The sequence below is a fragment of the Saccopteryx bilineata genome, chromosome 1, assembly GCF_036850765.1.
Source record: "Saccopteryx bilineata isolate mSacBil1 chromosome 1, mSacBil1_pri_phased_curated, whole genome shotgun sequence".
In the NCBI taxonomy this organism is placed as follows: Eukaryota; Metazoa; Chordata; class Mammalia; order Chiroptera; family Emballonuridae; genus Saccopteryx; species Saccopteryx bilineata.
The window spans coordinates 348,401,785-348,425,226 of NC_089490.1; the positions used below are offsets into that span (position 1 = coordinate 348,401,785).

The 23,442-nt window shown below is 49.8% G+C and overlaps 1 protein-coding gene across 7 annotated transcripts in view; it reads left to right on the plus strand.

The window, feature by feature from the left end:
* Positions 1–23,442, plus strand: part of ARAP1 (ArfGAP with RhoGAP domain, ankyrin repeat and PH domain 1) — a 74,799-nt gene that overhangs the window by 13,676 nt on the left and 37,681 nt on the right. For 4 of the 7 annotated variants that reach the window (XM_066250583.1, XM_066250594.1, XM_066250593.1 and 1 more), the window contains exons 2-3: positions 7,787–7,862; positions 16,532–17,083. In XM_066250583.1, coding sequence (XP_066106680.1) covers positions 16,575–17,083 — 509 coding nt within the window. In that variant the 5' untranslated portion in view covers positions 7,787–7,862; positions 16,532–16,574. Of the gene's footprint in view, positions 1–1,513; positions 1,532–4,947; positions 5,082–7,786; positions 7,863–16,531; positions 17,084–21,633; positions 21,961–23,442 lie in introns of those variants that run through there. The other 3 variants (XM_066250591.1, XM_066250592.1, XM_066250596.1) reach the window with 3 other exon arrangements.

The window sequence follows — 23,442 nt, forward strand, 5'->3', positions numbered from 1 at the left end:
TCTCTACCACTTCCCCTCCCCCTTCTCTCTCTTCTCCTTTTGCAACCATAGCTCTGTTGGTCCCAGGACATTGACCCGGGTCACTAAGGATGGCTTAATGGAGCCTCTACCTCAGGTGCTAAAATTAGCTCAGTTGTGAGCATGGCCCCAGATGGGCAGAGCATTGGCCCCAGATGGGGTTACCAGGTAGATCCCGGTTGGGGCACATGCAGGAGTCTGTTTCACTATCTCCCTGCCTCTCACTTGGAAAAGAAGAAAAAAAGAAAATGATAGTCTTCAAGATTGGGGTGGAAGTGAAGGCTAGGCCTGGAATTGAGGTCAGGGATGTCCATGGTCACTTAGTTTTTAAGTCCCTTGGTCATGAATAAAACTGGATTTACTGCCCCAGAGGTTGTTAAATAGCCTGCCAGCCCCCAGGTCCGCTGCGTGTGGGTATGTACAGGAAAGGGCCCTGTAGGTGGGGAGGTGGAGAGTGGGAGAGGGAGGATTGAGACCAGCGTGCTGAACTGTGAACTCTGATGTGGGGCTCCTGAGGGAAAAGGCATTTTTAAATTTGCTCAAAGGCCCCTGTACTTTGGAGTCAGCCTTGCTTCATCTGGAGAAGGGAGCTGGTGAATTCACTGTGGGCTGGGGAGCCACCCAGGGGTGTGCAGGGGGCAGTGGGTATCCAGTCTGGAGCCCTGAAGGGGGGCATGGCTGGGGCAGGGTGTGCTAGTAGTCATTGGTGTCTGGGGTGAGAGAACTCCAGGGTGCCGAGAGCGTCCAGACTGGAGCCTGGCCTCAAGACTTTCACCAAGGACCCCTCTTGTAAAAGGTAGCCAAGGTCTTGGGGTTAGGAACTGGAAGTGTCTGTCTTAGCAACAGAGGCGTAAGCAGATGATTAGTGTGACCTCTAGTACACACATGGTGATGTGTCGCAGGCATGTGGATGATGGCTGCTTTGTGGAGGGAGAAACTGAGGCTCAGAATGTGACAGGACTGGAACCCGGACTTGCTTTGCATCCTTCAGAGAGGGGGGCTCTGACCTGGAGCCCTGGGGCTTGCCAGTTGGCCCCGGTTCCCCACAGGGTGCTTGAAGTGGCCCTTTATGTACCTAGGCCCTAGGGTCCCTGACTGTCCTCACTGCTCCTTTCCTCACTTTTGGAAAACCAGAGGACAGGTCACACCACAGATGGGATGGGGCAGAAAATTGGTGCCAGAGTGTGTGACTGGGCAAAAAGATTCAGGGCTGGGGCAGGGCAGAGACTACAGTGTAACTCCTTGAGACCAGCATGCAGTGGCTACCAGTCCCTGAGAGACAGAAAACGAGCTTCTTGGCTCAGGGGTCAGTCAGCTGCACCCCTGCTGCCTTGCCTGGCGCTGGAGGGAGCTGGCTTCTGCAGAGGGGCGGGGGCCACTTCTGCACCCTTTGGGTTGGGAACCCAACCCCCACCTAGTTCCTCATAGCTAGGGGAAGTGTCTCCGAGGCCTCTTGCCTCTGTTAGTGGAGTCCTGAGAACACCCTGCAGACCGATGGTGACCCTGCCCATAGGTATCCCTTGGTGACTGGGCTGGGGGATGAAGGGAGGCTGGGGACTGGGGGGTATTGAGCACTGGGGGATTCTGAGGCTATTGGTCACAGTTGAGTTATTGTGGGGAGTATGGAGACAGAAGGCTGTGTGGTGGGGCAGATCTGCTATGTGGATGCTGGGTGTGGTGGGAGGTATGTGTCCCTGGAGGTGGTGTGAGGTGTGCATTTATGGTATAGGTGGAGTGTGGTTTGTAGACCTGGCCTGGCCAAAGCTGGATGGATGGGGTTCTTGGTTCCTGTGTGGGGAGCTCCTGAGGTCTGGACACTGGAGTCCCTGCCTAGCCTGCCTGGGGTCGGGGAGTATGCAGTGGAGGAAGTGAGGGTGGTAAGCTCAGGCCTCAGGTCTGGACCCCTGGGCCTGCCTTTCTTCCCTTCCGCTGCCTCACAACACTGGGCCTTCCCTTGAACCCAGATCCTAGCTTTGTGTAGAGGCAGATCTGAAGATGAAATTGAGGAAGGGTTTTAGCCGAGGGGACTCCAGTGCTGAGTGCAGAAAGAGTTGGGACTTTCAGGGCTGCCTTGCAAGGATCTGACTCATTCATGCAAATCAGAATGCACTTGATGCTCACATCCACATGGTCAGCAGGCTCTGTGGGCACTTGAGGGAGGGTCCCCAACCCTCTCTGGGTGTCATTACTGTCCTTTAATGTTTCCTGTTCCTGCCTCACTGAACTCTCCCATCTCTGCATCTGTCAGGTCCTGGCCCGTCCCTGAGCCTTGCACACTCAGTTTCCTTTGCTTGGAAGGACAACCTGCTACCTAACTGTCCTTCAAAGCCCAGCTCAGGAGTGCCCTCTGGAAGCTTTGCCGACTCCACAGACAGAAGTGGTCACATCCTCCGAAGGCCCTGTTGGCCGTCGCAAGTGACCTGGGCAAGTTCCCCCCTCACACAGCCTCATGAAATGGAGTAAATACCGAGTCTTGGGATTGTTATAAGGACGACTGAGATGAAGGTGGAAGTCTGACAGGGGCTGGACATGAGGCGGGCTCTTAGAAAATGAACGTAATGGGGCTGTGCCTGTCCTTGAGGAAGGCTCTGGGCCACCTTCCTGCTAGACTTTCAGTTTTGGTAGCTCTAGTCAGTAGTGGGTAGAGATGGCACGAGGGAGGTGCTGGGCTGGGGCACAGAAGGGGCGATGGGATTTAAACTCTGCCCTCAGGGGTTGAAATGGTAGTGAGAAGACAGAAGGGTGACAGCTTTGGCTCCAGCAAGGACTCAGGCCAGACCTGACAAAGGACTCTCTGGCCAGGATTAGAGAGTCTAGCCAGGCGTCCCCAAACGGCCTGCGGGCCGCAATGCGGCCCCCTGAGGCCATTTATCCAGCCCCCACTGCACTTCTGGAAGGGGCACCTCTTTCATTGGTGGTCAGTGAGAGGACCACTGTATTTGGCAGCCCTCCAATGGTCTGAGGGACAGTGAACTGGCCCCCTGTGTAAAAAGTTTGGAGACCCCTGGAGACGACCCTTACTTAACTCTGGACTGATTGCCTTGTGAACCCAGTCAGGTCCTGAGCTCTAGTGTGGAGGGCAGGGGGCAGAAGAAGGGGTGCAGACTCACAGGGTACCCCAGGCTAGGTGAGGGGGTTGGATGGAGATGGACCTCCACAAATGAAACAACCAGAGATAGAGCAGAAGCAGTTCTGAGCTGCATGCAGTTTTTGAGCGCAGTCAAGGAGAACTTTCTGGAGGAGGCAGTCTGGAATCAGTACCTGAAGGTGGGGAAAATTTCAGAGGCTTCCACATGCCAAGCTGGTACCTGATGTAAAAAAGTGAAATGGAGGGAGTGATGAGCCAGCCCAGCCTGGCTGGGGCTTGGGGTATGTCATGGGCAACTTGGGCAAGTCACTTCCTCCTGTGAGTGTTCGTTTCTTCATCTGTAAACATCAGGGCTGGAACAGGTCAAATGACAGGCTGAACAGCTGGACTTGAGGGCACTGGGAACCATAGAGGGGCTCTGGGCAGGGGTTGTACAGCAGAGAGGTGCTGGAGGGAGTCAGGAGAAGCAGAGACAGGGTGGGGTGGGGTGACTTTGAAACCTGAGTTGGGTCTTTGGGTGGGGAAGAAGGGGAACCCCCCAGTTTGTGGCCATGCTGTCACAACAGGATGACGCTCCCCTCTGCCAGGGTCCTTGCTTCCCTGGGGGTGGAAACTCAGTGATATGTCATAGCAGCTGAAGGGCTTAAACCTGGGGAGGGGGTTCAGGATTAGGGTGAAGCAAGTGGGGCACTTGCCTTGGCGCAACATATAGGGTGGGGGCCGCAAAAAGCTCAGTAATCAAGACAATATATTTTAAAAAATCAATATTAATGAAAAATGTTCAAAATGAACAAAATATCTGCACTTTAAATAAAGATATTAAGTATTGCCATTCTTTCTTTGCCTTAGGGCTATAGCATGGCTCAGCAGGGCAGTACTATGCCAGACTTCTTCTTCTTTTCTTTAATTTAGACAATTAAATTTAACAGGGTGACATTGGTCAACCAGAGTACATAGATTAGAGAAAACATCTCCACGTCATTTGGACAGTTGATTATGTGTATATCCATCACCCAAAGTCAGATCATCCTGTCACCCTATATGTTTCTCCTTATGCCCCTCCCCTTCCCCCTCCCTCTCCTCCCTGCCCTTCCCCCCTGGTAATCACTGCACTCTATGTCCATGAGACTCAATTTTGTGTCCCACCTATGTATGGACAAACTTTGTTTTAAAGAGTTGCCTCCTCCAGGAAGCCTTCCCTGACCCTTGGCCTGGTGAGGGCCATGTGGGCTGTTTTCTCTGGCTGGCTGATATCTGATCCCTTTAGCCTGACTTTCCTGGAGGGCAGGTCTAAGGTCTGGCTCATGGTTCCAGTATCTTGAATGGAGCTGTCCTAAAGGGTTCTGAGTGTGGAGTCCCTGAGTCTGACCTTGGCCTGAAGCCTTCAGTGCAGCAATAGGAACTTAAGAAAGGCCCAGGATGTGGGTGGGCCCTTTGTAGGGACAGAAGTAGTTTCCTGTTTTCCAGTACTGGTTATTCCCGTAGGGTAGTCAATCCATATTGACCCTTTAGAACAGGGCCCGGCCTGTAGCAGGGGCTCAGTGGTGTTAATTACCACTTTGAGAGGCAGTGAGCAGAGTGGGTAAGAGTCTAGGGCTGCACTCCAACTGAAATATAATTTGAGCCATAAGTGCAATTTAAAATTTTTTAGTACATATTAAAAAGAAATATGAAATTCATATTCCTAATATATTTTATTCAAATAGCCTAAATATTGTAATTCCATTGTGTAATAAATGGAAAAACATTATTGAGGTAGTTTATATTCTTGTTTTTTGTACTAAGCCTTCAAAATCCAGTGTGTATTTTATTTATTTCAATGTTTGTTTTATTGATTTTAGAGCGAGGAAGAGAGAGAGAGAGAAATACAGGAACAGCGATCTGTTCTATGTGTGCCATGACCAGGGATTGAACTGGCAACATCTGGGCTTTGGGACGATGCTCTAACCAACTGAGCCATCCAGCCAGGGCTCCAGTATGTATAAGCCACTTTATTATGCAGCCATGTCTTGAGTGTTCAATGATCATATGTGACTACTGCTGGTTACTGTATTGGACAAAGCAGGTCTATACTATATTCAAACTACCCCTTTCCTAACTGTGTGACTTTGGGCAAGTTATTTAATCTCTTTGTGCCTCAGTTTCTTCTTTTTTTTTTTTTTTTTTTTTTCATTTTTCTGAAGCTGGAAACAGGGAGAGACAGTCAGACAGACTCCCGCATGCGCCCGACCGGGATCCACCCGGCACGCCCACCAGGGGCGACGCTCTGCCCACCAGGGGGCGATGCTCTGCCCATCCTGGGCGTCGCCATGTTGCGACCAGAGCCACTCTAGCGCCTGAGGCAGAGGCCACAGAGCCATCCCCAGCGCCCGGGCCATCTCTGCTCCAATGGAGCCTTGGCTGCGGGAGGGGAAGAGAGAGACAGAGAGGAAAGCGCGGCGGAGGGGTGGAGAAGCAAATGGGCGCTTCTCCTGTGTGCCCTGGCCAGGAATCGAACTCGGGTCCTCCGCACGCTAGGCCGACGCTCTACCGCTGAGCCAACCGGCCAGGGCAGTTTCTTCATTTTAAAGTATGCTTTATGTACCTCATAGGTTGCTGTGAGGATTAAATAAGTTAATGAAAAGTTCTTAGGTACCTGGCATTCAGTAAGGACTATTTATGTTGTCTTTTTTTTTTTTTTTTTTTGTCATTTGAGTAGCATTGCCATTTTTTGCCAACTTTTCCTGAAGTACTAATTACTTAAAAACTATTTCGCCTGACCAGGCAGTGGCGCAGTAGATAGAGCGTCGGACTGGGATGCAGAGGACCCAGGTTCGAGACCCCGAGCTCGCCAGCTTGAGCGTGGGCTCATCTGGTTTGAGCAAAAGCTCACCAGCTTGGACCCAAGGTCGCTGGCTCAACTCGGTCCGCTGAAGGCCCGCAGTCAAGGCACATATGAGAAAGCAATCAATGAACAACTAAGGTGTTGCAACACACAATGAAAAACTAATGATTGATGCTTCTCATCTCTCCGTTCCTGTCTGTCCCTGTCTATTCCTCTCTCTGACTCTCTCTCTCTGTCTCTGTAAAAAAACCCAACAAACTATTTTTAAAATACTCACTTTTAAAACATATCGCTATTTTAGCTCCATCCTAAGAAATAATTGTAGAGTCTACTTGATATAAGTACCTGGCTAGTAAATTAATGAGTCGTCACGCAGAGCCCAGCAGTTTGCAGTGACCCTGCCTAGTGGCAGGAAAGATGGCTCTGCCCAGGACCTGCCCATTCCACCTCGTTCTCTTACTGCCGGCCACCTGAATTTGCTGGTGACCTGCTTTCAGGGATGGCTGGGCTATCTGAGCTTGCTAGTGGCAAGCCTACAGTGAGCCTACAGTGACGGCTTGTTCTCTCCTCTTGGCTGGAAACATCCCTTTTGCCACCCCCAACATGTTCAGAAACAGGCCCCTAGGGTCTTCTGTCTGCCTAAATTGCAGCCCCTCTGTTCTCACTTCACCCCATTGCTCCCAGGCTTAGTGGAGAGGGTCCTGCCTCCTGGGGTGGGACCCCTCCAGGGTAGGGTCCACTACCTGTCGCTGATAGGCTCTGCGTTGTGTGTGGGGGAACTACCTCATGTCATGGAGCTACATACATGTACCCCCTCCCCTTGTCTTCCTTGGGGACAGTCTAGCCTCCTGGCCAGGCCAGTAGGGTTTTTTTTTTTTTTTTTGTATTTTTCTGAAGCTGAAAACGGGGAGAGACAGTCAGACAGATTCCCACATGCGCCCGACCGGGATCCACCCAGCACGCCCACCAGGGGCAACGCTCTGCCCACCAGGGGGCGATGCTCTGCCCCTCCGGGGCGTCACTCTGCCACGACCAGAGCCACTCTAGCGCCTGGGGCAGAGGCCAAGGAGCCATCCCCAGCGCCCGGGCCATCTCTGCTCCAATGGAGCCTTGGCTGCGGGAGGGGAAGAGAGAGACAGAGAGGAAGGAGGGGGGGTAGAGAAGCAAATGGGCGCTTCTCCTATGTGCCCTGGCCGGGAATCGAACCCGGGTCCCCGCACGCCAGGCCGACGCTCTACCGCTGAGCCAACCGGCCAGGGCTGCCAGTAGGTTTTTTGTTTGTTTGTTTTTTAGAGGAGGGGAGGCAGAGAGACAGACTCCACTGCAGCGGACTGGGATCCATTGGGCAAGGCCACTAGGAGGCGATGCTGTGCCCATCTGGGGCATTGCTCTGTTGCAGCTGGAGCCATTTTTTAGTGCTTGAGGTGGAGATCGTGGAGCCATCCTCAGCACCTGAGGTCAACTCACTTGAGCCAATCCAGCCATGCAGACTAGTAGTTTCTATCACAGCCTGCCCCCTATACATCCCAGCCATTGGTCCTGGAGGAGGGCCAGAGAATGAGGAGTCTCAACTTCCCTTTTCCACGTGTGTGGCCTCTTCCTCTTGGCAGGCCTCCTGACCCCCACTGGAAGTGCCTGGCTGCCATTAGGCTCCCTGAACCCTTCCCTCCTCTTCCTTCTCTTCCTCTGCCCTCTTCCCCATTTCTCCCTTCCTTCCCTTTTTCCCATCCCTCTCCCCCTTCCTCCTCCACCTTCCTGCCTCCATCCTCCTTTCCCTTCTTCTTCCTCCTCCCAGCATCCCTCCATTCCAAGTGGCCTTGCCTTATGAACTTTCTCGTCTCCTTCTGTCTTTGCAGGTGTCACGTGAGGCCAAGATGAGCTGCTGTTCAGAGTAGATGCTGCCTCTGGGAGGACATTGTCCTGGCCCAGCAGGTGAGTGGGTAGATGGGAAGGGAGAGGCGGCTGGGTGTGGCAGGCTAAGCTCCAACATTGAGGTGATGGGGAGGCTTCATAGAGGCAAGATCTGAGGTCCCATTTTCCATTGTGAAAACTGAGGTTGAGAGGCTAAGAGAGCGTGAGGCTCAGAGATCTTGAGAAGAGCCTCCCAGGAAGGTTTTGAAGGTGGGCCAGGCAGGGACCAGAGGGTTGGTAGGGTATGTGTGTGTGTGTGTGTGTGTGTGTGTGTGTGTATCTGCTTATTTGATTTCCTTTTTGCCTGGTGAGTTACCATCTCTTTCTCATTCCCAGATGTTCATGTTATCTTTTAAACTGTATTTGTACTTTTGAGAAATGATACAAAATTAAGAAGATGCAGAGGATATTGTGAAAGGTACCTTTCCCTCTCTTGTTCTCCCAGCTGCCGGTACTCCTCTGCAAAGGCAGTTTCTTGTAAACCCATCCAGAGGCTTTTTGTGTATACGTTCGAGGTAACATTGGTTAACTATATAATTAATTTATAATTGTATAAATTTCAGGTATACATGATATTTTGATACCTGTATACTCGATTGTATGCTTACCTCCCAAAGTCTAGTTTCTCTCCATTACCGTATATTTGACCCCCTTTACCTATTTTTGTCCTCCTCCCTCCATTCTTCTCTTGTAACCACCATTCTGTTGGTCTGTACCTAGTTTGTTTTTGTTTTGTTAGTTTTCTTTTTAATATTTCACGTATTGGTGAAATTGTAGTTTTTGTCCTTTTTTTGTTTGACTTTTTGCACTTAGCACAGTCCTCTCAAGAACCATCCATCCATGTAGTTGCAAATGACAATAATTCATATTTTTGTATGGCTGGGTAATGTTCCATTATACATATATACCACATCTTCTTTATCCATTCAGCCACTGATGGACATAGAAACAGGGTTGTTTCTATGTCTTGGCTATTGCAAATAATGCTGCAGCGAACATAGGGGTACAATTATCTTTACAAATAAATTTTTCCACATTTTCAGTAAATACCTAGAAGAGAACTTGCTGAGTCATATGGTAGTCTTATTTTGAATTTTTTGAGGAACCTCCATACTTTTTTCCACAGTGGCTGCACCAATTTACATTTCTACCAGCAGTTCATGAAGGTTCCCTTTTCTCTACATCCTCTCAATACTTGTTATTACCTGTCTTTTTGAGTATAGCCATTCTAACAGGTGTGAAGTTATAACTCATTACGGTTTGATTTGCACTTCTCTGATAACTAGTGACATTGAACATTTTTCATACATATTTTTTCTCCTTTACCCATATGTTTACATCATGAAACACTTTTCTGCACCTTTTTCACTTAGAAATAAATCTTTAGTATCCTTTTATATGAACTTTAGATTTTGCCAGTGGGTAATTTTAGCTTAACTTTGGAAGAACTGATGTCTTTATAATGTTGAGAGCTGGCTTATGTAAGACATCAAATATATTTTCTGTTTGTATCTTCCTTTGGGTCCCTCAGTAACCTTATTTATTTATTTATTTTTAATGAGAGTGAGAGAGAGAGGGACAGGCAGACAGGAAGGGAGAGAGAGATGAGAAGCATCAACTTCGTTGCAGCACCTTAGTTGTTGATTCATTGCTTTCTCATATGTGACTTAACCCGGGGGGCTCCAGCCGAGCCACTGACCCTTTGCTCAAGCCAACGACCTTTGGACTCAAGCCAGCAACCATGGGGTCATGTCTATGATCCCACGCTCAAGCCAGCAACCCTGCGCTTTAGCCAGATGAGCCCACATTAAATCCAGTGACCTCGGGATTTCAAACCTGGGTCCTCTGCATCCCAGTCCGATGCTCTTTCCACTGTGCCACTGCCTGGTCAGGCTTGTCTTCTTTTTCTTAAAAAGTACATTCGATTTGTATAAGCTTCTGGATCGGGGAAATCTGGCTTGGCACCTGCTCCCTCCTGTCCTCCTGGCCCTCATTTTCCTTCCTTAGAAGCAACCAGTATCACCTTGTCTCCTCCGTATCTTTTCAGAGCTACGTTATTGTACCCACCAGTAGATGCATACTGATCTAGCCTCTCCCTTTGCTTCTTTCTTTTTTTTTTTTTTTACATAAAAGGCAGAATGTTACATATTCTGATATGTACTTTTCTTTAGTCACTTAACATAATTTGGAGGACTCATGAATATTTAAGGAGTTTCTTCATTTGAACAGTATTCAGTACTCTACCGTATGACTGCACCATAACTTAGTTAACCATTCTCTAGTTTATGGATGTTTTGGTTATTTCCAACTTTTTGTTATTTTACATCGCATTATAGCTATGACCTTTTATATACATCACTTTGGATATAAGCCCGTAAGACTACGGGAGAACTATCTAAGGATGCTGGATCAAAGGGTAGAAGCACTTGAGGTTTTGACACATATTGTGGCCTTGCCCTTCCCTGCCTGCCAGGGGCAGGAATGCCTCACCTAGCACCACTTAGTGTGGGAAGGTGTAGTTCTTTCCATCTAAGAACCTTTCTGTGAATTTCTCTGTTCATATATTTTGCCCATTTTTTTTAGGTTATTGATCTGTTTCTTATTTTATTAATATTTTTATTTTTTATTAAGTGAGAGGTGAGGAGGCAGAGGAAGATTCCCGCATGTGCCCCGACCAGGATCCACCCACCAGACCCCCTACCTGGTGATGCTCTGCCTGTCTGGGCCCTGCTCTGTTGCTAGGAAAACGAGCTATTTTTTAGCACATGAGGCAAGGCCATGGAGCCATCCTCAGTGCCTGCCTGGGGCCAACTTTTCTCACTGTTTGAACCATATCTGAGAGGAGGAGAGAGAGAGAGAGAGAGAGAGGAAGGAGAGGGGGAGGGGTGGAGAAGTAGATGATTGCTTCTCCTGTATATCCTGACTGGGAATTGAACCCAGGATATCCACATGCTGGACTGACACTGTACCGCTGAGCCAACCAGCCAGGGCTTGCTTCTTATTTTTAGGTGCTTTTCAGTTTTTAGGAAAGTTAGTCCTGTGTTTGGGATATGAATGGCAGATATCCCTTGGTTTGTCATTTATCTTTTGGCTTTCCTTATAGTGTATTTTTAATGAGGCAAGAATGTTTGCTTTTTATATAGTTGAATATTTTACTTCTTTCTTTATCCGTCTCAGTCTATCATTTCCAAAAGACTTTTTGCTTGTTTGATTCTTTTTCTTTTTTTTTTTTTTTGAGTGAGAGATAAACAGGAAGGGGGAGAGATGAGAAGTATCAACTTGTAGTTTTGTCACTTTAGTTGTCCATTGATTGCTTCTCATACATGCCTTGACTGGGGGCTCAAGCCAAGCCAGTGACCCCTTGCTTAAGCCAGTGACCTTGGGCTTATGTTTATGATCCTGTGTTCAAGGTGGCGAGCCTGTACTCAAGCCAGATGAGGCCACCTCTGAGTTTTGACCCTGAGACCTCAGTGTCCCAGTCAACACTCTATCCACTGTGCTATCACCAGTTAGGCTCTGAGATGATTTTTTAGATTCTTATATGGTTCTACTTTTTGTAATCAAATCTTCAGTCCTGTAATTTATCCTGTTGTAAGTTGTGAGGTCAGAGTCCAACTTAGTTTGTTTCTAGATTGCTCCACAGGTATCCCAACTTCATCCACCTAGTTTGAATTCCTCTTATTTTATCTTTTTTTTAGAGAGGGAGAGAGAGGGACAGACTGAGAGAGATGAGAAGCATCAACTCATAGTTGCGGCACTTTAGTTGTTCACTGATTGCTTTCTCATATGTGCCTTGATGGGGGGGGGGGGGGGCTCCAGCCAAGCCAGTGAGCCCTTGTTCCAGCCAGCAATGTTGGGTTTCAAGCCAGCGACCTTTTTGAGTTCAAGGCATCAACTCTGTGGTCATGTCCATGATCACCCACTCAAGCCAGCAGCCCTGTGCTCATCCTGGTGAGCCGCACTCAAGCTGAATGAGCCCATGCTCAAGCTGGTAACTTTGAGACTTAGAACCTAGGTTCTCAGCATCTATCCACAGATCAACACTCTATCCACTGCGCACCACCTGGTCAGGCTTGAATTCCTTTTATTGTATACTAAATTCTTATATGTATTTGGGTCTATTTTTGAATTTTCTGTTCAGTTTAATCAGTCTGTCTGGTTCTAGTAACATGTACAGTGGTCCCTCAGTATCCATGAAGAATGGCTTCCAGAACCCCTTATGAATACCAAAATCCATGGATGCTCAAGTCTCTTATTTAAAATGGCACAGATGAATGCTTCAGTTGGCCCTTTGCATCTGTGAACTCCCAACTGTGAATTGAAAATATGGAGTGCTGACTGTACTGTTTTAATTACCATGGTTTATATATATATATATATATATATATATTAATTTTTTTTTTTCCTTTTCTTTTTTCTTTTTTTCTTTTTTTCTTTTTCCGAAGCTGGAAACAGGGAGGCAGTCAGACTCCCGCATGCGCCCGACCGGGATCCACCCGGCATGCCCACCAGGGTCGATGCTCTGCCCCTCTGGGGCGTCGCTCGGTTGTATCCAGAGCCATTCTAGCGCCTGAGGCAGAGGCCACAGAGCCATCCCCAGTGCCCGGGCCATCTTTGCTCCAATGGAGCCTCGGCTGCGGGAGGGGAAGAGAGAGACAGAGAGGAAGGGGGGGGGTGGAGAAGCAAATGGGCGCTTCTCCTATGTGCCCTGGCCTGGAATCGAACCCGGGTTCCCCGCACGCCAGGCCGAGGCTCTACCGCTGAGCCAACCGGCCAGGGCCTGAGGCTGATTCTTATTCTTTACTCAACCTTTCCCTCACTCCACACTTCCAGAATTTTCCTGATTTTCCTGCTTGTTTATTTTTCTACATTGACTTTCAAGTCAACTTGTCTAGCTCAGAAAAAAAAATTTTCTGTGTGTTTAATAGGCTGGTGCATATTTATGAATGAGAGAGAATTAGTATCTTTATGCTGTCTTCTGTCCTGGAGCATACTATGTCTGTCCATTTGTCCAGGTCTTTTTTAATTTTGTTTTTTTTTTACTTTTATTTATTCACTTTAGAGAGGAGAGAGAGAGAGAGACAGAGAGAGAGAGGAGAGAGAAACAGGGGGGAGGAGCTGGAAGCATCAACTCCCATATGTGCCTTGACCAGGCAAGCCCAGGGTTTCGAACCGGTGACCTCAGCATTTCCAGATTGACGGTTTATCCACTGCGCCACCACAGGTCAGGCATGTCCAGGTCTTTTTGCTTCTCAGTAACACTGAAGATTTTCCCTCCTACAGATCTTTCACATTTCTCTTTAAGCTTATTGACACCCTGGTTGGATAGCTAGTTGGTTAGAATGTCGCCCTGGAACACAGTGGTTGCCAGTTCAATCCCTGGTCACAGCACATACAGGAGTAGCTTGAGGTTTCTGTCTCTCTCTCCCCGCCTCTCTCTCTCTCTCAAAAAAAAAAAGTTTATTGGCATTTTATATTGAAAAAAAAAGTTTTTTTCCCTTATTGATTTTAGAGGGAGACAGAAACATCGATCTGTTTTTGTATGTGCCTTTATAGGGGATCAAACTGGCAACCTCTGTGCATCTGGATGATGCTCTTACCAACTGAGCTGTTTGGCCAGGGTGATGTGTTACGTTTTGTGATGCTATTGTGTTTTTGTTGTTGTTTGTTTGTTTTTGCTTTAGGTGAAAGGAGGGGAGACAGTGAGGCAGACTCCCACATGTGCCCCAACCAGGATCCACCTGGCAACCCCATCTGGGGCCACTGCTTGAATACCAAGCAATTTTTTTTTTTTTTGACAGAGACAGAGTCAGAGAGAGGGACAAATAGGGACAGACAGGATGGGAGAGAGATGAGAAGCATCAGTTCTTTGTTGTGGCACCTTAGTTGTTGCTGACTGCTTTCTCATATGTGCCTTGATGGGGGGGGGGAGGGCTACAGCAGAGTGAGTGACCCCTTGCTCAAGCCAAGACCTTGGGCTCAAGCCAGAGATCTTGGGTTCAAGCCAGTGTCCTTGGGCTTCAAGCCAGTGACCTTTGGGCTCAAGGTAGCAACCACGGGGTCATGTCTATGATCCCATGCTCAAGCCAGTGACCCTGCGCTCAAGCTGTTGAGCCCATGCTCAAGCTGGATGAGCTTGCGCTCAAGCTGGCAACCCTGGGGTTTTGAACCTGGTTCCTCTGCGTCCCAGTCTGATGCTCTATCCACTATGCAACCGCCTAGTCAGGCCTGAGCTGTTTTTAGCACCAGAAGTTGATGCACTTCAACTCAGTTATACTCAGTGCCTGGGGCCACGCTTGAATGATGGAGCCACTGGCTGCTAGAGGGAAAGAGGGAGGGGGGTGAGAAGCAGATGATTGCTTCTCCTCTGTGCCCTGGTAGGGAATTGAACCTGGGATGTCCATATGCCAGTCTGGGACCTGTTTTGTGATGCTATTGTAAAGTGGATCTTTCATCCTGGTTTTTACCTAGTTATTGCTTATAAGTATCAATTTATGTTTTATTGCTTTTGAACCCAACAAAAAATTTCACTAAATTTTTTTTTTTTTTCCTGAAGCTGGAAATGGGGAGAGACAGTCAGACAGACTCCCGCATGCGCCCGACTGGGATCCACCCGGCACGCCCACCAGGGGCAACGCTCTGCCCACCAGGGGGCGATGCTCTGCCGTGACCAGAGCCACTCTAGCGCCTGGGGCAGAGGCCAAGGAGCCATCCCCAGCGCCCGGGCCATCTTTGCTCCAATGGAGCCTTGGCTGAGGGAGGGGAAGAGAGAGACAGAGAGGAAGGGGGGGGGGGTGGAAAAGCAAATGGGCGCTTCTCCTATGTGCCCTGGCCAGGAATCAAACCCGGGTCCCCCGCACGCCAGGCCGACGCTCTACCACTGAGCCAACCGGCCAGGGCTCACTAAATTTTTTTATTGTTTGTAATGGTTTCTCAGTTGAACTTCTTGGGTTTTCCAACTCAAAAATCATATTATTGGTAACTAACAGATTATTTTTTTTCAATTTTTATACCTCTTAGTTATTTTTGGTCTCTAGAACTTCAGAGCAATATGAGTAACAATAGTAGAAGTAGTAGTGAAATGGATATCATTATCTTATTCCTGACCTTTATGGAAATTTTTCTGTTGTTTTTCCATTAAGCAAGTTGCTGGTTTTTAGTTTAAGGAAGTATCAACATATTTTTATTTTTTATTTTTTTGATTTTTAAATTTTATTTATTTATTTATTTTTTACAGAGACAGAGAGTGAGTCAGAGAGAGGGATAGATAGGGACAGACAGGAATGGAGAGAGATGAGAAGCATCAATCATTAGTTTTTCATTGTGCGTTGCAACACCTTAGTTGTTCATTGATTGCTTTCTCATATGTGCCTTGACCGTGGGCCTTCAGCAGACCGAGTAACCCCTTGCTGGAGCCAGCGACCTTGGGTTCAAGCTGGTGGGCTTTTTTTTTTTTCTCAAACCAGATGAGCCTGTGCTCAAGCTGGCGACCTCGGGGTCTCGAACCTGGGTCTTCTGCATCCCAGTCTGACGCTCTATCCACTGCGCCACTGCCTGGTCAGGCCCTATTTTTATTTTAGTAAAATTTTTATTTGTTTAAGTATAGTGAGTATTGAGTTTCATCATATGCCTCTTTTATGTCTGTGGAGATAATCAGATGACTTTTCCCTTTTGATCTGTTAATCATTTTTTTTTTTTTTTTTTTTTGCAAGAGAGAGAGAGAGATGGACAAACAGGAAGGAAGAGAGATGAGAAGCATGAACTTGTAGTGGCAGCACTTTTGCTGTTCATTGATTGGTTCTCATACATGCCTTGACGAGGGGCCTCAAGCCAGTGACCTCAAGCCAGGTTTTGAACCTGGGACCTCAGCATCCCAGGTTGATGTTCTATCCACTACACTACCACTGATCAGGCTGATCTGTTAATCATCTTAGCATCATCTATTTCTTGGCTCTTGCTAGGCCAGGAGCTCTTGAGTATAGGGATGAGACCTGAGTCTCCACTGCCCAGTGCAAGGCTATTTTGAATGAACAAATGAATGAAGGGCCTTTCCTAAGCATTACTCCTTTTCCCTCTTGCTAGTGGGAGGGGTCACTCACTCATAGGACCAGGACCCCAGTGGCTGTATGATGCTGGGTTCACTTGCCTCCTGGAGCATTCTTCCTCCAGGGGCAGGTAGATGGGGTGAAGCTCAACCCCTAGATTGGGCCTGCTGGGGAACCAGCAGTAGTATCCCTCAATCCTACCCATACTTGTTAAGCCCATGGGCCTGACCCTTAGCTGGGAGCTGCTACCTTAGAAAAAATTGGGCCCTCGCCTGGGTCTTGCAGAGGGCAGAAAAGTGTGTGTGTTTGTGCCAGACACAGCTGTTGCCCAGCCATGCAGCGGTGGCTGAGGCTGTGGGTAGGGGTAAAACAGGACCTCAACTCTGAAGTCCTGGAAGGCCTCCTAAAGGAGACATAAACTGGGTGCTTGGTAGCCATGGGGATGGGTGGTTTCCAGCAGAGGGAAAAGCCTATGTTTTCAGAGACCAGGGAGTACCTGGCCTTGCCTGGCACATGGGGCACTGGGGAGAAAGCTCAAGGATAGAGTTTGAGCCCATGTTGTAGAGAGCCATACAGGGAGGCTGATAGGGGAACCACATTTGGGCGGCCAGGCTGCTGGCTCTCACCTATGCCTGTCTGTTTCAGGTCTGGACAGAGCCCTCCTGGCTGGCCTCTGCTGGCAGGAATCATGACAGAGGCCGAGGATGCAGCACTGTCAGTGGCCGAGTGGCTGCAGGCACTGCACCTGGAGCAGTACACCAGGCTTTTTGAACATCACGGACTGGTGCGGGCCACAGACTGCCAAGGCCTCAGCGACCCTCACCTGGTGGACATGGGTGTGCTACTCCCCGGCCACCGTCGCCGCATCCTGGCTGGCCTGCTCCGTGCCCATGCACCTCCAGCCCCGGCCCCCCGCTCTACCCCACGGCCTGTGCCCATGAAGCGTCATGTCTTCCGCTCACCGCCTGCACCCACTACTCCCCCTGAGCCACTAACCGCAGCTAGAGTGGATGAGGGACCACCCTCTGCCCCACCCATCCCACCCCGGAGGAGCTGCCTTCCTCCTGCCTGCTTCTCTGCCCCATCCACAGCTGTGCCAGACCCTGTACTGCCCCCGCTGCCTGCCAAGAGGCATTCGGTAGAGCTGAGTGTTCCACCTGTGCCGCCTCGCATTGGGCCCCCACGTCCACCTGTGAGGTGAGTGGATGCCATCCAGGGTAGGAGGTACATGGGCAGAGGATCCTAGAGGGTGGAGAGGGGGTTTGTGACTTTTGGTACTGTAGATAGAAAGGCTGTTCCCAGCGGAGGGAACAGCACGTGCAAAGCTCAGAAGTAGGAAGCACCTTCTGGGTTACTTTGGGCTGACAGTGTGGCTGAACTGCTAGGTGAAGTGAGGGTGAGGCTTGTGGCTGGTGCTGGTGGGATGTGCTGTGAAGGCCAGGTGGGCATCCAGGATGGTTTTAAGCAGAATGATCTGATGAAAGCTGAGTGCTAAAAGGATGATTCTGGCTGCTGATGGGGTTGGTGGGGAAGGAGACTAGGAAACCAGGTGTGGTGTCCCCGCCCAGACTGCATGAAAGAAGAAGGCAGATTAGAGAAAGAAATCGTTTCTAGAGTGGACAGGACTTGAGGACAGCCAGGCTGTGAGTGGAGAGGCCATGGGGAGCTGCCATAGCGTCCAGGTTTCCATCTTGGGTGGACAATGGTGCCATCACTGGCCTGGGGACCCAGGGACAGAAATTAGTGTGGGAGGAAGTCTAGAGTTCAGGATGGGGCCTGGTAAGTTTGAGATACTGTGGGGGTTCGGGGTATGTTCTAGAGTCAGCTGACTCTAAGTAGCATGTAGATGGAGCCTCGGATGGTGAGCTTGTGTGGGAGCAGGGACTGCCCAGGTTCTGGTGCTGTGCTCTGGCTTTCCCCTTTATGCTGCTCTTTCCACGTGTCACCAAATCCTGGGGACACTTCTCAGGCCTCATCCTACTTGCCCTCCTTCCTTAGAATTGTTTTCTCCCCTCTGGATTCTGGTATTTCATTCTCTTTTTTTGTATTTTTCCGAAGCTGGAAACGGGGAGGCAGTCAGACAGACTCCCGCATGCGCCCGACCGGGATCCACCCGGCATGCCCACTAGGGGGCGATGCTCTGCTGCAGTCAGAGCCATTCTAGCGCCTGAGGCAGAGGCCACAGAGCCATCCTCAGTACCCAGGCAAACTTTGCTCCAGTGGAGCCTTGGCTGCGGGAGGGGAAGAGAGAGACAGAGAGGAAGGAGAGGGGGAGGGGTGGAGAAGCAGATGGTCGCCTCTCCTGTGTGCCCTGGCAGGGAATCAAACCCGGGACTCCTGCACACCAGGCCGACGCTCTACCACTGAGCCAACCGGCCAGGGCGGTATTTCTTGTTTTCTTGCGTTTCCTCCTATTTCTGTGGATGTTCCATTTTAAATTCTTTCACATATGCCCTCCTTTCTGCTTTTGCTGGAATGCCCACCTAGGAGGGAGCATTCCCATCTGGGGCTGGTTATGTACTTAGGGGTGTAATGGAGATTTATTGCAGCACTTAGACCTAGTCAGCCTGATCTGGGAAGGCTTCTTGGAGGAGGAAGAGATGTATAGACAGAGGTCTCCTGGTCTCTATTATTGTTGGGCACTATGCTGGGTGCTTTGCTTACATGATCTCATTTGATCCTTGCAGCAAGCCTTCTGGGGGATATGTGTTCTGTTTTCAAGCAGAGAAACTGCAGCTCAGAGAAGGGAGGGAAGCACTGGCTGGATCCATGGAAGTATATGCTCAGGGAACCTCTGTGTACATGTAGGACCTAGGAGGTTTTCCCCACCGAGAGAGAGGCACTGGGTAAGCGGCCTTAAAGGCAAGCCAGGGTTGTAGTGTTTTGAAGTCTGATGGGTGGAAGAACAAAAAGGGTTTGTGCCTTTTCTGGTTCATACAACTAGGGATGGTACTAGGGTCCCCCAAGAGCCTGGCTTGCAGCCTAGATTGGAGTTTCCTGGTGCCGTTGCGACCTCTAGTGGCCATTGCCCTGCATTCAAGAGTTATTTCTATTTCCATTAATTCCATCAGGATGGGTGTGTGTACCTGGTGGAGCTATGGAAATGGATAAACCAGGGCAGGAGGTAGGGCCCTGTTCAGAGGGAGCTCACCAAGGCTGAGGAGGCAAAACCCCCGGTGGGCAGTGGAGGTCTAGATTCCTGCTTAGGAGGCAGGATACCTGGGGCAGGCCCAGCTAGCGTTGTGACTCCCATTAGGAGCTGCCTCTCTGGGCTTGTTTCCCCACCAGGTACCCTCCTTGGCCTTTCATGGTCCTTCTGGTGCCAACAGCTGAGTTCAGGAGACTTGCGAGTTAGAGAAAAAGTCCCCCGCGTACCAGCCCTCACTCAGAGCCTGTCTAAATTTAACCACTTCGCCAACCTCTGGGAAAGGCCAGGCTTCCATGGTTAGGAATCTGGCCCCTTGCAGTGAGAGGACCTGGAATTTATTCCATGCTGAGAGAATTTATAAATTATTCCTTGCAATTTGGAACTGTTCCTTAGGGCAGAGTGTAGTGGGCTGCCAAGTCTGGCTTTCTGTGTCTTGGGGACTTTGACATTTGGAATTCTGAGCATCTGTAGTCCTAGTGCTCCTAGAATGTACAAAGTCGTTAAAGCCCAGTAGTGGAAAAATTCACAGCAGCTGGAGCCTTGTGTATGTACCAGGTGAAGGCTGGGTAGGGGTGGGGCCAGGATGGAACCTGATTGGCTACGCCATCCTCTCACAACCCCTTCCAGTAACCCCAGGCTCCATGGTAGATGGTGGCAGACTACTCAACCTGGCTTGTTCCTGCCCCGTTTCAGGAGTCCCCGCTTCCTCATATGGCCTTCCTGGTTTTGCTAGCACTCTGTGGTGATGGGGATCTCACCCTCTCAATCTTAGGGTCTCTTACAACAGATCATATGGTGGAGGAGTGAACATTTTTTTTTTTTTTTTTGGTGACAGAGACAGAGAGAGACAGAAAGATGGACAGATAGGGACAGACAGACAGGAAGGGAGAGAGGTGAGAAGCATCAATTCTTCGTTGCGGCACCTTAGTTGTTCATTGATTGGTTTCTCATATGTCCCTTGACTGGGGGGCTACAGCAGACCGAGTGACCTTGGGCTCAAGCTGGTGAGCCTTGCTCAAACCAGATGAGCCCATGCTCAAGCCGGCGACCTCGGGGTTTTGAACCTGGGTTCTCTGCATCCCATTCCGATGCTCTGTCCACTGCCACTGCCTGGTCAGGCAGGAGTGAACATTTCTGCCTGGTGCCAGCTCGTCACCAGGCTCCCCAGCAGAATTTGGGTTTATTTGCTGTGTGTGCACGTTTGTATTCTTGAGATAGTGACTCTATGTGTGCTTGTTTGTGCAAACTGTCAGGGTTGTAGTGTGCACAGATTCTAAGGGAGGTGATGTGTGACCCTAATATACTGTTTAAGTGGTAACTTATGGGTTCATCAGGGCCCTATACACATACATGTGCCCATGTATGCTGGTGGGGTGGGGACTCCAACAGCATGAGTCCATTTTTGTGTGCTCATGCTGTGGGTGGTGAATTGGCAAGTGTGGTGTTTATGTACTGTCAGATGTGAGCCTGTGTAAGTACATGTGTGTACAGGTGATGTCAAGAGGAGTCCAAGAATGTCAGCTCCATTAGGGCTGAGAACCTTGTTGGTTTTCTTTATCTCTGAATCCTTACCATCAGGAACAGTCCCAGGCACTTAATCGTCCCTGAGTGTCTGTGTGACTAAATACATGAAGCCTACATAAGCTTCTCTGCTGCTGCTCTCAGGGCCCACTGGACGCTGAACAATGGGGTCAAAGGGCCCTGAGCTCACCCTCCCAAATCCCTTCCTACCACCCAGCTGTGTCACCTAGATGTCTTAGAAAAGGAAAGGCCTTAAGAGGAGAAAGGCAGAAAACCAGCAGGGATGCGCCCTTACGCCTTGCCCCAGGTGGCTCAGGACTCTTAGAACCAGGTTTACCGTTCTGTCTGGCCTGGGAGAACCCACTTTACCCCCAAAGGAACTACGCTTCCACCTTTATTTAAGCTTATGATAGGGAACTTGCTGATGTGTCCAGAAATGCTGAGAATTTTGCTCAGTTATGTAGTCCAGCAGATGGAAGCTGATGTTCAGATCCTGCTTCTGGCCTGGGGCCAGTTCTAAGTCTCATAGATGTGAACCTCCCTGAGCCTGCTTTTCTGAGAGTGGCAGAGGGATCATTTCTGATCAGTGTTCCAGGGTCACTCTACAGAGTCTCTCCTAGATTGATCTGGGCTTCAGTTTCCTTCTCATATACTTGAATGCCTGGAGATACCTCAGAATGATGCAGTATTTGCCAAGAGGGGACAGCTGCCAGCTGGAGTTACACTGCAAGGCCTCCTACCTGTGCCCTTGGCTGCCTTGTGTCTCAGCCAATCTGTGGTCTTTCTGTAGGCTGATCACTTGTTGCCATGGCAGAACTTGCTCCCTTCAAAGAGCCTCTTTCCCAGCCTCTCTGGGCTTCTTTGTAGGGGTGGGGAGGGCCAGCCAGGGCCAGGGCTTCCTGTCCTTCCACTCAGTAAGTGGACAGCTATATGACACTGGGACCTGGTTTGTCCAATTCTAGCTGAGGCCCGGGGCGGGGGGGGGGGGGGGGGGGGAAGGGGCGGCTGGGAGTGGGGAGGAAATATCTGCCCCAAGGGATTCTGGGTGACTTTTTTCTCTTTCTCAGTCAGTGTTTTCAGGAAGTATGTGTTGGCCAGGGCTGCAGGGGGTGGGGGAGGCGGAGAGCAGGAAGCCAGAGTAGACTAGGGCTGGACGCAGACACACACACAAACACATTCACACTCTCACTCATTTACTCCTCCCAGACAGATCCTCAGTTATACACAGAAACACACACTCAGACCAGTGATCGCAGACACTCAGAGACACAAATCACAGGCACACAACCACACCTGGATCCAGATTTAGCCTCAGACACACTCAGGGAACAAGTGCCAGGCTGTCAGCTCCGCCTGGCCAGAGCTGTGGGAATCCTCAGGCTCAGGACCCAGGAGGCGTCTGAGGGTGAGCGAGGGGCTGCCTTGGGCTGGGCTGTCTGCTGGGGGCGGGAGGCTCCTCCTGAGAGCCTGGGAAGGCAGGAATTCCTGTTTGTCTGCCTGTCTCCTCTGGGCTGTTTTCTGTATTGCTCTCCTCCCCATTCCTGTTTTGGCTCTTAGAATTTTCTCTTTTCTTTCACTTTTCCCACATTTTCTGTTTTTCCTCCTGCCCTTTCCTTTTCTCCCCATTTTCTCTTTCCTCCCCTTACCTTGGGCTTTCCAATTTCCCATCTCCCTGTAAGCCTCTCTCCTGGGTCCACTGGAAGCCCATAGTCCCTGTTTGCTAGGCCACACAGACTGCTTCCATATGGAGCCCAGTGCTGATCTTGGTTCTAGCTTCCTACACCACACTGAGGATCCTCTCAGGAGGCTTAGATAGGCTTATTTCAGGGTCAAGTTCAAGTGTGCTTTGCCTCTGGGCAGCTCCCACCTGAACACCCTGTTTCCCCCCTTCCCCACCTCCAGTCCAGGGTGATAGAGAGACCTGCCAAGGGCTGGTACTCAGTTGGCTTAGTTCTTACTCCTCCTTCCCAGGGCTGGTAGTGTGGTGGGTATCTATGTTGTTGGGGAGTGGGACTGGCCTCCCCTTCCCCCGAAATGCTGTGGTTCTCTAATGAACTCAACAACCCTGTGCGTGGGTCACTGGGGACATAGAAATGCCTCTAACCAGGTTCTGCCCAAGTACCCAGCCCTGCCCTCTGTGCTCAGCTTATCTTCTGTAGGGCTCAGCAGACGTCTGCACCTTCTCCTGCCAGGCCAGCCCTGGTTGGGCAGTTGGGATGGGTGGAGGGGATCAGTACAATGTGAGCTCCCTGAGGACTGAACTTTCTCCTCCTGCTACCCTGACCAGGGCCAGGAAGTGCATGGAGCTGCCATGGGAGACACAGGCCTCTGCCTCCTCCTTCTCAGGCAGCAGGGCTGGCCTCTGAAGAAGCTCAGTGAGGACATGATGGTAGATGAGCCATGAAGGGCACAATAGGCTGTGTGAGCTTAGAGAGGGGAGCGATTAGGTGGACTTCCTGGAGGAGGAGGAGTGTCCTGAGCAAGTGGAGTTGATGATCTGAAAAAAAAAAAAAAAAGGCTCCCAGCAGAATGCCTGGGACATAGAGGGTACTTAGCAAATGATAGCTCTTATTTCAGGGAGAAGTGTTAAGAACTGGGTGAAGCCCCAGTTGTGAGGGTAGATAGCAAGTTCATTGGGTATTTACTACTCTGGAAGATTAGCGGAGCTGCTGACCTTTTCCAGTGATCTGGAAGTGAGGGGGCAGTGATCATTTAGGCATTCAGCACACTTGCTGAAGCCCCCCTCTGTGTTGGGTGTTGCCATGGCATGGAGAGGGATTGGCCCTCTCATAGCATGTGCAAAAAGTCCAGACCTCACATCTAAGCAAGGGTAAAACCAGGAAGGGCTTTTTGTGTTATGGCCTGAGCAGAAGTCAGTAGAACAGAC